The sequence below is a fragment of the Cherax quadricarinatus genome, chromosome 17 (genome assembly GCF_038502225.1).
Source record: "Cherax quadricarinatus isolate ZL_2023a chromosome 17, ASM3850222v1, whole genome shotgun sequence".
Classification (NCBI taxonomy): Eukaryota; Metazoa; Arthropoda; class Malacostraca; order Decapoda; family Parastacidae; genus Cherax; species Cherax quadricarinatus.
Genome location: NC_091308.1, coordinates 4,811,064 through 4,824,800, shown reverse-complemented (window position 1 = coordinate 4,824,800; position 13,737 = coordinate 4,811,064). Strand labels below are relative to the sequence as shown.

At 46.3% G+C, this 13,737-nt stretch overlaps 1 protein-coding gene across 2 annotated transcripts in view; it reads right to left on the bottom strand.

Moving 5' to 3' along the window:
* Positions 1-8,863, bottom strand: part of LOC128686406 (uncharacterized) — a 77,551-nt gene extending 68,688 nt beyond the window's left edge. For both annotated transcript variants that reach the window (XM_070085746.1, XM_070085748.1), the window contains exon 1: positions 8,723-8,863. In XM_070085746.1, the coding sequence (XP_069941847.1) occupies positions 8,723-8,848 (126 nt within the window). In that variant the 5' untranslated portion in view covers positions 8,849-8,863. The remainder of the gene's footprint in view (positions 1-8,722) is intronic.
* Positions 8,864-13,737: the final 4,874 nt, after the last annotated feature.

The window sequence follows — 13,737 nt, the reverse complement described above, 5'->3', positions numbered from 1 at the left end:
CTAAGCTCCTCACACACCGACTTTATCACTTAGTGTTTTAGTCAACCTTCTTCTTACCTGGGTATTGAGCATCTTTTGCTATCGACTAAGTATTAAATGATTTATTATTTTTGAAGGGGCTGCTTCATTTCGTTCTCCCGCTTCGTTTCGCTCTCTCTCTCTTGCTTGTCTTCCATATTTCCTGTCGGACTTTTCTTTTTGTGTTCTGTATTTTACACTCATGGTTCCTCTACACTCCTGGATGAACCATGGTTCCTCTACACTCCTGGATGAACCATGGTTCCTCTACACTCCTGGATGAACCATGGTTCCTCTACACTCCTGGATGAACCATAGTTCCTCTACACTCCTGGTTCAACAATTTTTTTTTTTCACTCATTCCTCTTGAACTTGGTATGAGTCTCCATTTTGCCTGTTGATAATTCGTGTGCGTAATTATCTTTTCGTATTATCTATTTGAGTTTGCAATGAAAGAGGCGAGCTCTAGCTCTTGCTCTCATCTCTTGCCTTCGACCGACTGATGCGTGTTTGTGTGTTTGCATGTGTCATTTGTGTTTGTGTGTGTGTGTATACACCTACTCTTATATTTTTTTTTATTTTTGTCTCCATTTTCATTTCTTTCAGTTCCACTTCTCAACTCCCCGGAGATCACAAGTAGTAAGATATAGGTGTTGTTGTCTGGTTTGACTTCTCGCTACTAGACCTCGTACGTCACACAACTTGTTCACTTCTGACTTGCCACTTCCTCTGGGTGGCATGTTTGTTCTAAGTAAGTTCCCCCACGCCCCAACATCATGTTCCCCCACAATCCAGCTCCCCCAAAATCAAGTTCCCCACAATCAAGTTCCCCCACAATCAATTTACCCCACAATCAAGCCCCCCACAATCAAGTTCCAGACAATCAAGCTCCCCCACAATCAAGTTCCTCCTCAATCAAGTTCTGAATGAGACTGGTCATGTGCGGCTGCACTCTGGAGCTGTGTATTCTAAGATTATCCTAAAATATGTTGTATAAAAAATTCTAATGATATTCATAAAGGCTAGGATAAGTACTTGCTTCTCCCGTCAATATATTTTGTGTAGCATTTACTCCCAGAATTTCTTTTATCTATATCTATTGTTTATTTTTTTCCGGCATGTACTCTGCTTCTGGTCTTCTCCCTCTTTACCAAAACTGTACGACCTTACATTTATTCGGACCAAAATTTGAGCACTTGTTTGACCACCACTGCAACCTTCACAGGTCTCCCTGGAGGCCGTCTCAATTCTTTCTTGTCCTCTTCTCAAAAAATTCACATCTACAGAGACACATAGGATTCAGTCCCATCAGGTAGGCAGTCTGCCTTTGTATTAGTCCTTGAGGAACCCCACCTGTTACCCTTGTCCATCCTGAACTTTCTCCCATACTGTCAGTCTCTGTGTTCTGTCTCTCCATCATAACTTGCCTTACCGCTCCTACTTGCTCCTCAAACTTGGGGACTAAGTGGTGGGAAGCCTTATGAAGTGTGTTATTGTGTGTGTGTGATGGTGAAGCGGTAAACTTGTATGGGTCATTGAGCGTCAGAAGTGGTGGAGTTGACCAAGGAAGAGAGAGATCAAAAGTTCTCGAAGAATGGAAGACGAAGATCAAAGGTTCACGAAGAGCGAGTGTGTGAGAAGCTCACAGGAACTTGAAGATCAAAGTGCGAGAGACCCTGACCTGAGGTGTACCAACACAGCAGTACCTGACCTGAGGTGTACCAACACAGCAGTACCTGACCTGAGGTGTACCAACACAGCAGTACCTGACCTGAGGTGTACCAACACAGAGGTACTTGACCTGTGGTGTACCAACACAGCAGTACCTGACCTGAGGTGTACCAACACAGCAGTACCTGACCTGAGGTGTACCAACACAGCAGTACCTGACCTGAGGTGTACCAACGCAGAGGTACTTGACCTGTGGTGTACCAACACAGCGGTACCTGACCTGTGGTGTACAAACACAACGGTACCTGACCTGTGGTGTACCAACACAGCAGTACCTGACCTGTGGTGTACCAACGCAGCGGTACCTGACCTGTGGTGTACCAACACAGCGGTACCTGACCTGTGGTGTACCAACACAGCGGTACCTGACTTGTGGTGTACCAACACAGCAGTACCTGACCTGTGGTGTACCAACACAGCGGTATCTGACCTGTGGTGTACCAACACAGCAGTACCTGATCTGTGCTGTACCAACACAGCGGTACCTGACATGTGGTGTACCAACACAGCAGAACCTGACCTGTGGTGTACCAACACAGCAGTACCTGACCTGTGGTGTACCAACACAGCGGTACCTGACCTGTAGAGTACCAACATAGCAGTACCTGACCTGTGGTGTACCAACACAGCAGTACGTAACCTGTGGTGTACCAGCACAGCAGTACCTGACCTATGGTGTACCAACACAGCAGTACCTGACCTGTGGTGTACCCACACAGCAGTACCTGACCTGTGGTGTACCAACACAGCAGTACCTGACCTGTGGTGTACCAACACAGCAGTACCTGACCTGTGGTGTACCAACACAGCAGTACGTGACCTGTGCAGTACCAACATAGCAGTACCTGACCTGTGGTGTACCAACATAGCAGTACGTAACCTGTGGTGTACCAACACAGCAGTAGCTGACCTATGGTGTACCAACACAGCAGTACCTGACCTGTGGTGTACCAACACAGCAGTACCTGACCTGTGGTGTACCAACACAGCAGTCTCTGACCTGTAGAGTACCAAAACTGCAGTACGTAACTTGTGGTGTACCAACACAGCAGTACCTGACCTGTGGTGTACCAACACAGCAGTACCTGACCTGTGGTGTACCAACACAGCAGTACCTGACCTGTGGTGTACCAACACAGCAGTACGTGACCTGTGCAGTACCAACATAGCAGTACCTGACCTGTGGTGTACCAACATAGCAGTACGTAACCTGTGGTGTACCAACACAGCAGTAGCTGACCTATGGTGTACCAACACAGCAGTACCTGACCTGTGGTGTACCAACACAGCAGTACCTGACCTGTAGTGTACCAACACTGCAGTACGTAACTTGTGGTGTGCCAACACAGCTGTTCCTGACCTGTGGTGTACCAACACAGCAGTACCTGACCTGTAGTGTACCAACACTGCAGTACGTAACTTGTGGTGTACCAACACAGCAGTACGTGACCTGTGGTGTGTCAACACAGCAGTACGTGACCTGTGGTGTACCAACACAGCAGTACATAACCTGTGGTGTACCAACACAGCAGTACGTGACCTGTGGTGTACCAACACAGCAGTGCCTGACCTGTGGTGTACCAACACAGCAGTACCTGACCTGTGGAGTACCAACACAGCAGTATCTGACCTGTGGTGTACCAACACAGAAGTACGTGACATGTAGAGTACCAACACAGCAGTACTTGACCTGTGGTGTACCAACACAGCAGTACCTGACCTGTGGAGTACCAACACAGCAGTACCTGACCTGTGGTGTACCAACACAGTGGTACCTGACCTGTGGTGTACCAACACAGCGGTACCTGACTTATGGTGTACCAACACAGCAGTACGTGACCTGTGGTGTACCAACACAGCAGTACCTGACCTGTGGTGTACCAACACAGCAGTACCTGACCTGTGGTGTATCATCACAGCAGTACCTGACCTGTGGTGTACCAACACTGCAGTACGTGACCTGTGGTGTACCAACACAGCAGTACCTGACTTGTGGTGTACCAACACAGCAGTACCTGACCTGTGGTGTATCATCACAGCAGTGTCTGACCTGTGGTAGACCAGCACAATACCTGACCTGTGGTGTACCAACACAACAGTACCTGACCTGTGGTGTACCAATACAGCGGTACCTGACCTGTGGTGTACCAGCACAACAGTACGTAACCTGTGGTGTACCAACACAGCAGTACCTGACTTGTGGTGTACCAACACAGCAGTACGTGACCTGTGGTGAACCAACATAGCAGTGCGTGACCTGTGGTGTGTCAACACAGCAGTACGTGACCTGTGGTTAACCAACACAGCAGTACATAACCTGTGGTGTACCAACACAGCAGTACGTGACCTGTGATGTACCAACACAGCAGTACCTGACCTGTGGTGTACCAACACAGCAGTACCTGACCTGTGGTGTACCAACACAGCAGTACCTGACCTGTGGTGTACCAACACTGCAGTACGTAACCTGTGGTGTACCAATACAACGGTACCTGACTTGTGGTGTACCAACACAGCAGTACGTGACCTGTGGTGTCCAACACAGCAGTACGTGACCTGTGGTGAACCAACACAGCAGTACGTGACCTGTGGTGTGTCAACACAGCATTACGTGACCTGTGGTGTACCAACACAGCAGTACGTAACCTGTGGCGTACCAACACAGCAGTACCTGACCTGTGGTTTACCAACACTGCAGTGCGTAACCTGTGGTGTACCAATACAGCGGTACCTGACTTGTGGTGTACCCACATTTCAGTACGTGACCTGTGGTGTACCAACACAGCAGTACGTGACCTGTGGTGTACCAACACAGCAGTACGTGACCTGTGGTGTGTCAACACAGCAGTACCTGACCTGTGGTGTACCAACACCGCAGTACGCAACCTGTGGTGTACCAACACAGCAGTCCCTGACCTGTAGTGTACCAACACTGCAGTACGTAACTTGTGGTGTACCAACAAAGCAGTACGTGACCTGTGGTGTGTCAACACAGCAGTACGTGACCTGTGGTGTACCAACACAGCAGTACATAACCTGTGATGTACCAACACAGCAGTACATAACCTGTGATGTACCAACACAGCAGTACGTGACCTGTGGTGTACCAACACAGCAGTACATAACCTGTGATGTACCAACACAGCAGTACGTGACCTGTGGTATACCAACACGGCAATACGTGACCTGTGGTGTACCAACACAGCAATACGTGACCTGCTCTGGGTCAGCACTACTCTCTGGCTCACTTAACATGGCCATACACTCTAACTATCTTCTTCAGTTATACACTACATTATGTCCCGGTCACTGCTGCAGTAGTGTCACTGCTGCAGTGGTGTCACTTCTGCAGTGGTGCCACTGCTGCAGTGGTGTCACTTCTGCAGTGGTGTCACTGCTGCAGTAGTGTCACTGCTGCAGTGGTGTCACTTCTGCAGTAGTGTCACTGCTGCAGTGGTGTCACTGCTGCTGACGTGGTGAGGGAAGAATGTCAGCAAGGATAATGTAATTCAATGTGTGTATTCACAGCACATGTGTGTTTTATACCTGGGATACTGGTGAGAATATCATCATTACAGGTTTCTCTGTCAGTTGGAGCAGGCTGACGGAAGCTTGAACCGCGTCGGAAGAGACTTTGTCCTGCTTCCTGACAAACAAAACACCACCACCACGTCAAGTGGATTCAAACCTGAGTCCAGCAGGTGGCAACTCACTACCCTTGCATCATCACAGTACACAAAGATAGGGACGAAGATTATGTTTTTATCCAACATTTGTGTTGTGAGGCAGATTTGTAGCGAAGTACAATGCACATAATTCCCGTTGAACAGATCTGTTGACCTGTTCCCCCAAGCGCTGCGTCACCCCTGAGTGTTTGCCGATTTCCCACGAATGTATCAATGAACAATACTGGAGAATGGCGGAGTTTCTTACAACTGCTGATTTGTTACGTCATTGGCGCCTATGACAGGTGATGACTTGGGTAGTGAACCTTCCTGCATGACTTGTGTACCATCATGGTGCAGGTGTACAAGTGTCGAGGTTGTCACCTGGAGGACACTGGTGCACTGTGGTAAACACTGGTTCATCATGATGGGCACTGGATCATCATGGTGGACACTGGTACATCATGTTGGACATTGGTTCATCATGGTGGACACTGGTACGTCAAAGTGGACACTGGTTCATTATGGTGGACACTGGGAGGTCTGCCCAGCGCGTTGTAGAGAGTTGCTTTCTCTTTCTGTTGTTTCACACTCGATATTTCTTGCTTCAAAACCCACCATTAATTTAACTTCCTTAATTTCCTCTAGTGTTTTGTGTACTTGTGTAGTTGCAAGTGATCACGACAATGTAACTCTCCTCTGTGATCTTCGCTAGCGTGTTTCCCAGGCCTTAAACCCAATTTTTATTTGGTTCTAGGGCTGGGAGGCCCTCTCGTGGGCCTACATTCGTCTCATTTTGGAAGGGGTAGGGGTGATACTTTCGTTGAGGTAAAATTCTGCCGTTGGCATTGGTGATCTTATTGGTCTGTATTATTCTCAAAATTCTGGGCTCTTTCAATGAAGGTGAGAGTCAGTATTGTGGTCAGTATGGGCTTCCAGAGCTTGGTAACGAGGTAGTCCTCTCGTCCTCCCGTCATCTCCCTTACTATGACTGCCTCACTCCACTTGGCTGCACTCTTGTGTATTAGATCTTGGGATTGTGTCAATGGCCTGAGCTTGTTGCCAGGAACAAGGCTGTACAAGGGCCCGCGGCCCCGGCCCAACATAGCTCTGTGGCCCTGCTGTACATGGGCCCGTGGCCCCCGCCTAACGTAGCTCCGTGGCCCGGGTTCAACATAGCTCCGTGGCCCGGCCCAACATAGCTCCGTAGCCCTGCTGTACATGGGCCCGTGGCCCCGGCCTAACGTAACTCCGTGGCCCCGGCCTAACGTAGCTCCGTGGCCCGGGTTCAACATAGCTCCGTGGCCCGGCCCAACATAGCTCCGTAGCCCTGCTGTACATGGGCCCGTGGTCCCAGCCTAACGTAGCTCCGTGGCCCCGGCCTAACGTAGCTCCGTGGCCCCGGCAACGTAGCTCCGTGGCCCCGGCCTTTCCAAGTTAGTAGACCGTAACGCAGTTTCGTACATTATCCTGAGCAGCAAACAGGTGACATTTTCGTCAGGCGCAGTAAGCTTCTCACGGGGTAAGTATAAGAAGCTCTCACCAGACGCTTGAGCTGACCGTCTGTATTACCATAAATGTTGTCGTAATGATCTCGGCGGCTAGTAAATGCGCATAGTGTTGGTGATATTAAGTAGACAATGTATTACCCACAGACAGTTTCTTTTTCATAATTCAAATAATTTGTTGAAAAATATAAACTATTTATATTCATCTTTGAAGACATGATCAGTATTGACCTTTCAGAGTGTGTTGTCAATACCTTGACCAACCTGCAATCCGTGTCAAACTGTTCGTACAAGACCTTCCTTAAATATTGGAGTATTCTTGCCTTCTTGCTTCAACTAGTGGACCCCACCTCTTGTATCGTCTTCAACATCTTCCACACCTCACCATCGACGTATTGAAGACTCCATTTTCAAGCTTCAGCTTCATTTTGTTCCAGACCATGAAGCTGAACTCTTCTCCAGGCTGAGGGACTGACCACCTTGTTCCAGACCATGAAGCTGAACTCTTCTCCAGGCTGAGGGACTGACCACCTTGTTCCAGACCATGAAGCTGAACTCTTCTCCAGGCTGAGGGACTGACCACCTTGTTCCAGACCATGAAGCTGAACTCTTCTCCAGGCTGATGAACTGACCAACTCCAAGGTTGATGGACTGATTACATCATCTTTACCTCGCCATCACTACTTATGCCTACAATACATTCTACTCTGCATTTGACTGAAGAAGCCTCCCGCATAGGCGAAACGTTTCAACAGTAAAGGCAGCTAACCGTTGCACATGTGTCTTGCTCATCAACTTGTCGGTATTTTATATAATTTTCAACATAGTTATGCATAAATTGGAAAACCTCATCTAAAATGTTGTCGGATATGCCTCTCAGTCAGTCAAGACGCCACCAGAGGATCACAGTGAGAGAGGAGTCAGGAAGGACAGAAACAACAAAAGTACCACAGGATAATGTTCTTGGACACACACTGTTCCTGAAATATGTAATCTATATCTGGTATGAGTACAGTCCTACATGCTAATACTTTGTGAATGACGTAAAACTAACGAGGAGAGAAGTTGACGTCAGTATGATACAAGAAGGCGTCAGAAGCTACAGGAATGATTCAAAAACAGATTACTGGGTTTCATCACCAGTCAACGCATCACCACCACCACCAACAGCAGGTTGTATGGTGACATGTTCAGATGATGCAACTACAGTAAGACGCTCACGTGTGAAGCAAGATGCTCCCAAGTGACGCAGGATGATCTTAAGTGACGGAAGATGCTCCATTACGGTGGCAATATGCTCCCCGGTGACGCAAGATGCTCCCAGGACGTTACTATACATCTCACCCAGCTTCTTGGTATTTCTTATATGAGACTCCCACTTCACTAAATCTCTACAAGTTCTATCAAAGACTCTTGGAAATTCAACTTCATTATATTTAAACACTTACGACTCAAAAGAGAATCAGAGTGGGACCCAACCTGTCTCCTTCCTGAATACAACGTGACTCAAATATATAAGAGTTTCGTCGTTTTTCTTGAAGGTCCAGGAAATGCAGCGCATTACAACCCGGAGATCCTTCTGAATTTTGCAAAATGGTGAGTGATGCTTATTTTATTATGGTCAGTCAATAAGAAATCAGGTGTGTGACGGTGTTAAGAAGTATTGTGAGATAGTACTGTCATCTTCCCAGTAATGCCGCTTCTTCCAGTGCCACTCCTGGAGAGTGCCAGGTTCCAGCAGAGTCGCCTATAAAACGAGCAACCGTCCAGTAAGATTATCACAATACATACAAGACTGACCTCTCTAGTGGAGACCTGATCGCCCGGCACTAGTGACTTCGACGACTGTTTGCCACCGTGCCCACACTGCTGCTTATATAGTCTCAGCTGATCCCCCTCCCCTCCTGCCCCTCCTTCCTTGTGCATTCTGCTACTGCTTATCCTCTCCCTGCTCCTTGCCCGCCCCAGCCTGCTCCCTACCCTTCCATGCCCGACCCCTTGCCCACTTATTTGTAGTTACTGAAACAAAACTTATTGCCCTACCATAATGTTATGTAGTTATCATGTAAGTGTTTAAACTCATAATGTTTTAAACGTACAAAAAAATATCTTATTATTTTTCAGTCTAGTCCTCTAACAGTGTTTACACTAACCTTCTCTAGTGCAAACTCTGAGCACACACGGCATCGGAGAGGTAATTAAAACAAAACTTAAAGCAAAAATATCTGGACGCCTCAGATAGGCGTCCAGATAAATTCTACTGCCACTCAATGTTTTATAAATAAAGAAATAGATACATCACTTCTTGCACTGCCAGGCGCACACTCCCAGAATTCCTCCTTCTTTGCTCTATTCCACATTCATTTATCAGTGTTATGTACTGTCTTCTCTTTACTCCATGTTCTCAACTTATATGAATAAATCTGTTAAGTTTTACACTTTTTTTAGACATTTTATATACGATTTGTGTATCATTCACACACATGATTCCGTGAGGATACCACGTGTGCCCGCGTACCACGTGTGCCCACATACCACGTGTGCCTGTATACCATGTGTGCCTGTATACCATGTGTGCCCACATACCATGTGCTCCCACATACCACGTGTGCCCGCATACCACGTGTGCCCACATACCACGTGCGTCAACATACCACGTGTGCCCACATATCATGTGTGCCCGGTTTAGAAAGACACGTAAGCAAACACTATAACATATTTATTAGAAAACGTTTCGGTCCTGGGACCTTGATCACTTCTAACATACAGAGGTAGAAAGACATTATATATATATAGGCGGAGAGTATATATATATAATGTCTTTCTACCTCTATATGTTAGAAGTGATCAAGGTCCCAGGACCGAAACGTTTTCTAATAAATATGTTATAGTGTTTGCTTACGTGTCTTTCTAAACCAACTTGTCGGTATTTATTACCAAGGTTTATACCATCATGTGTGCCTACATACCACATGTGCCTGTATACCATGTGTGCCCACATACCATGTGTGCCCGCATACCATGTGTACCCACATACCACGTATGCCTGTATACCATGTGTGCCCACATACCACGTGTGTCCACATACCACGTGTGCCCACATACCATGTGTGCCTACATACCACGTGTGCCTGTATACCATGTGTGCCCACATACCATGTGTACCTGCATACTACGTGTGCCTGCATACCACGTGTGTCTGCATACTACATGTGCCTGCATACCACGTGTGCCTGCATACCACGTGTGTCTGCATACCACGAGTGTCGTGGGAGTTCGTAGGAGATATGATGGTTGGAGTTAAACACATTTGTTGGATGGTAACACATATATTAGCAGAGTATGAAGGGGGAGAGCCCAAACTGCCTGTCTTGCCTGGCGTAGAACTATGTGGGAACTGAAGCCGAGGTAGCGCGTCCCACGCACTCATGCGGCATCACGTGACGCCACACAAACTAGTCACTAGGCCTAGCAAAGGGGTCGTGTATGTAAAACATATGGATGGTACTATGATACTCAGATAAACTATACAACACATGTAGGGGATCAGCAACTATGTTGACACGTGTGTCTGCATACCACGTGTGCCTGCATACCATGTGTGCCTGCATACTACGTGTGCCTGCATACCACGTGTGCCTGCATACCATGTGTGCCTGCATACTACGTGTGCCTGCATACCACGTGTGCCTGCATACCATGTGTGCTTGCATACCACGTGTGCCTGCATACCATGTGTGCCTGCATACTACGTGTGCCTGCATACCACGTGTGCTGGCATACCATGTGTGCCTGCATACTACGTGTGCCCGCATATCATGTGTACCCACATACCACGTGTGCCTGTATACCATGTGTGCCCACATACCATGTGTGCCCACATACCATGTGTACCCACATACCACGTGTGCCTGTATACCATGTGTGCCCACATACCATGTGTGTCTGCATACTACGTGTGCCTGAATACCATGTGTGCCTGCATACCACGTGTGTCTGCATACCATGTGTGCCTGCATACCACGTGTGCCTGCATACCACGTGTGTCTGCATACTACGTGTGCCTGCATACCACGTGTGCCTGCATACCATGTGTGCCTGCATACCACGTGTGTCTGCATACCACGTGTGCCTGCATACCACGTGTGTCTGCATACTACGTGTGCCTACATACCACATGTGCCTGCATACCATGTGTGCCTGCATACCACGTGTTCTTACATAACATGTGTGCCCGCATAACATGTGTGCCCGCATAACATGTGTGCCCGCATAACATGTGTGCCCGCATAACATGTGTGCCCGTATAACATGTGTGCCCACATAACATGTGTGACAATATAACATGTGGGACAGCATAACATGTGAGACAGCATAACATGTGAGACAGTATAACATGTGGGACAGCATAATATGTGAGACAGCATAACATGTGAGACAGCATAATATGTGAGACAGCATAACATGTGTGACAATATAACATGTGAGACAGCATAACATGTGAGACAGTATAACATGTGAGACAGCATAACATGTGTGACAATATAACATGTGAGACAGCATAACATGTGAGACAGTATAACATGTGAGACAGCATAACATGTGAGACAGTATAACATGTGAGACAGCATAACATGTGAGACAGCATAACATGTGAGACAGTATAACATGTGGGACAGCATAACATGTGAGACAGCATAACATGTGAGACAGTATAACATGTGGGACAGCATAACATGTGAGACAGCATAACATGTGAGACAGTATAACATGTGAGACAGCATAACATGTGAGACAGCATAACATGTGAGACAGCATAACATGTGAGACAGTATAACATGTGGGACAGCATAATATGTGAGACAGCATAACATGTGAGACAGCATAACATGTGAGACAGTATAACATGTGAGACAGTATAACATGTGAGACAGTATAACATGTGAGACAGCATAACATGTGAGACAGCATAACATGTGAGACAGTATAACATGTGGGACAGCATAATATGTGAGACAGCATAACATGTGAGACAGCATAACATGTGAGACAGTATAACATGTGAGACAGTATAACATGTGAGACAGCATAACATGTGAGACAGTATAACATGTGAGACAGTATAACATGTGAGACAGTATAACATGTGAGACAGTATAACATGTGAGACAGCATAACATGTGAGACAGTATAACATGTGAGACAGTATAACATGTGAGACAGCATAACATGTGAGACAGCATAACATGTGAGACAGCATAACATGTGAGACAGTATAACATGTGAGACAGCATAACATGTGAGACAGCATAACATGTGAGACAGTATAACATGTGAGACAGCATAACATGTGAGACAGTATAACATGTGAGACAGCATAACATGTGAGACAGCATAACATGTGTGACAATATAACATGTGAGACAGCATAACATGTGTGACAATATAACATGTGAGACAGCATAACATGTGAGACAGCATAACATGTGAGACAGCATAACATGTGTGACAATATAACATGTGAGACAGCATAACATGTGAGACAGCATAACATGTGAGACAGCATAACATGTGAGACAGTATAACATGTGAGACAGCATAACATGTGTGACAATATAACATGTGAGACAGCATAACATGTGAGACAGCATAACATGTGAGACAGCATAACATGTGAGACAGCATAACATGTGAGACAGCATAACATGTGTGACAATATAACATGTGAGACAGCATAACATGTGAGACAGCATAACATGTGAGACAGCATAACATGTGTGACAATATAACATGTGAGACAGCATAACATGTGAGACAGCATAACATGTGGGACAGCATAACATGTGAGACAGCATAACATGTGTGACAATATAACATGTGAGACAGCATAACATGTGAGACAGCATAACATGTGAGACAGTATAACATGTGAGACAGCATAACATGTGAGACAGTATAACATGTGAGACAGCATAACATGTGAGACAGTATAACATGTGGGACAGCATAATATGTGAGACAGTATAACATGTGAGACAGTATAACATGTGAGACAGTATAACATGTGGGACAGCATAATATGTGAGACAGTATAACATGTGGGACAGCATAATATGTGAGACAGTATAACATGTGAGACAGCATAACATGTGAGACAGTATAACATGTGAGACAGCATAACATGTGAGACAGTATAACATGTGGGACAGCATAATATGTGAGACAGCATAACATGTGAGACAGTATAACATGTGGGACAGCATAACATGTGAGACAGCATAACATGTGAGACAGCATAATATGTGAGACAGTATAACACGTATGACAGTATAACATGTGTGAAAGCATGATACGTGAAACAGTATAATACATGTGACATCATAAAACATGTGACATCATAAAACATGTGACATCATAACACATGTGGCAGCATAACATATGTGACAACTCAATAAGTGTCAGGCGCCCAAGACTGTCCAACTGCCTCCCAACATACATAAGGGGAATTACCAATAGAAACCTGGCTATCTTCAAGAAGGCGCTGGACAGCCACCTAAAGTCAGTACCTGATCAGCCGGGCTGTGGTTCGTACGTCTGTTTATGTGCGGCCAGCAGTAAGAGCCTGGTTGATCAGACCCTGATCCACCACGAGGCCTGGTCTCAGACCGGGCAGCAGGGGCATTGACTCGAAACCCTCTCCAGGTAAACTCCAGGTATAACACATATGACATCATAACACGTGTGACAGCATAACACATGTGACAGCATAACACATGTGACAGCATAAAACATGTGACAGCATAACACATGGACAT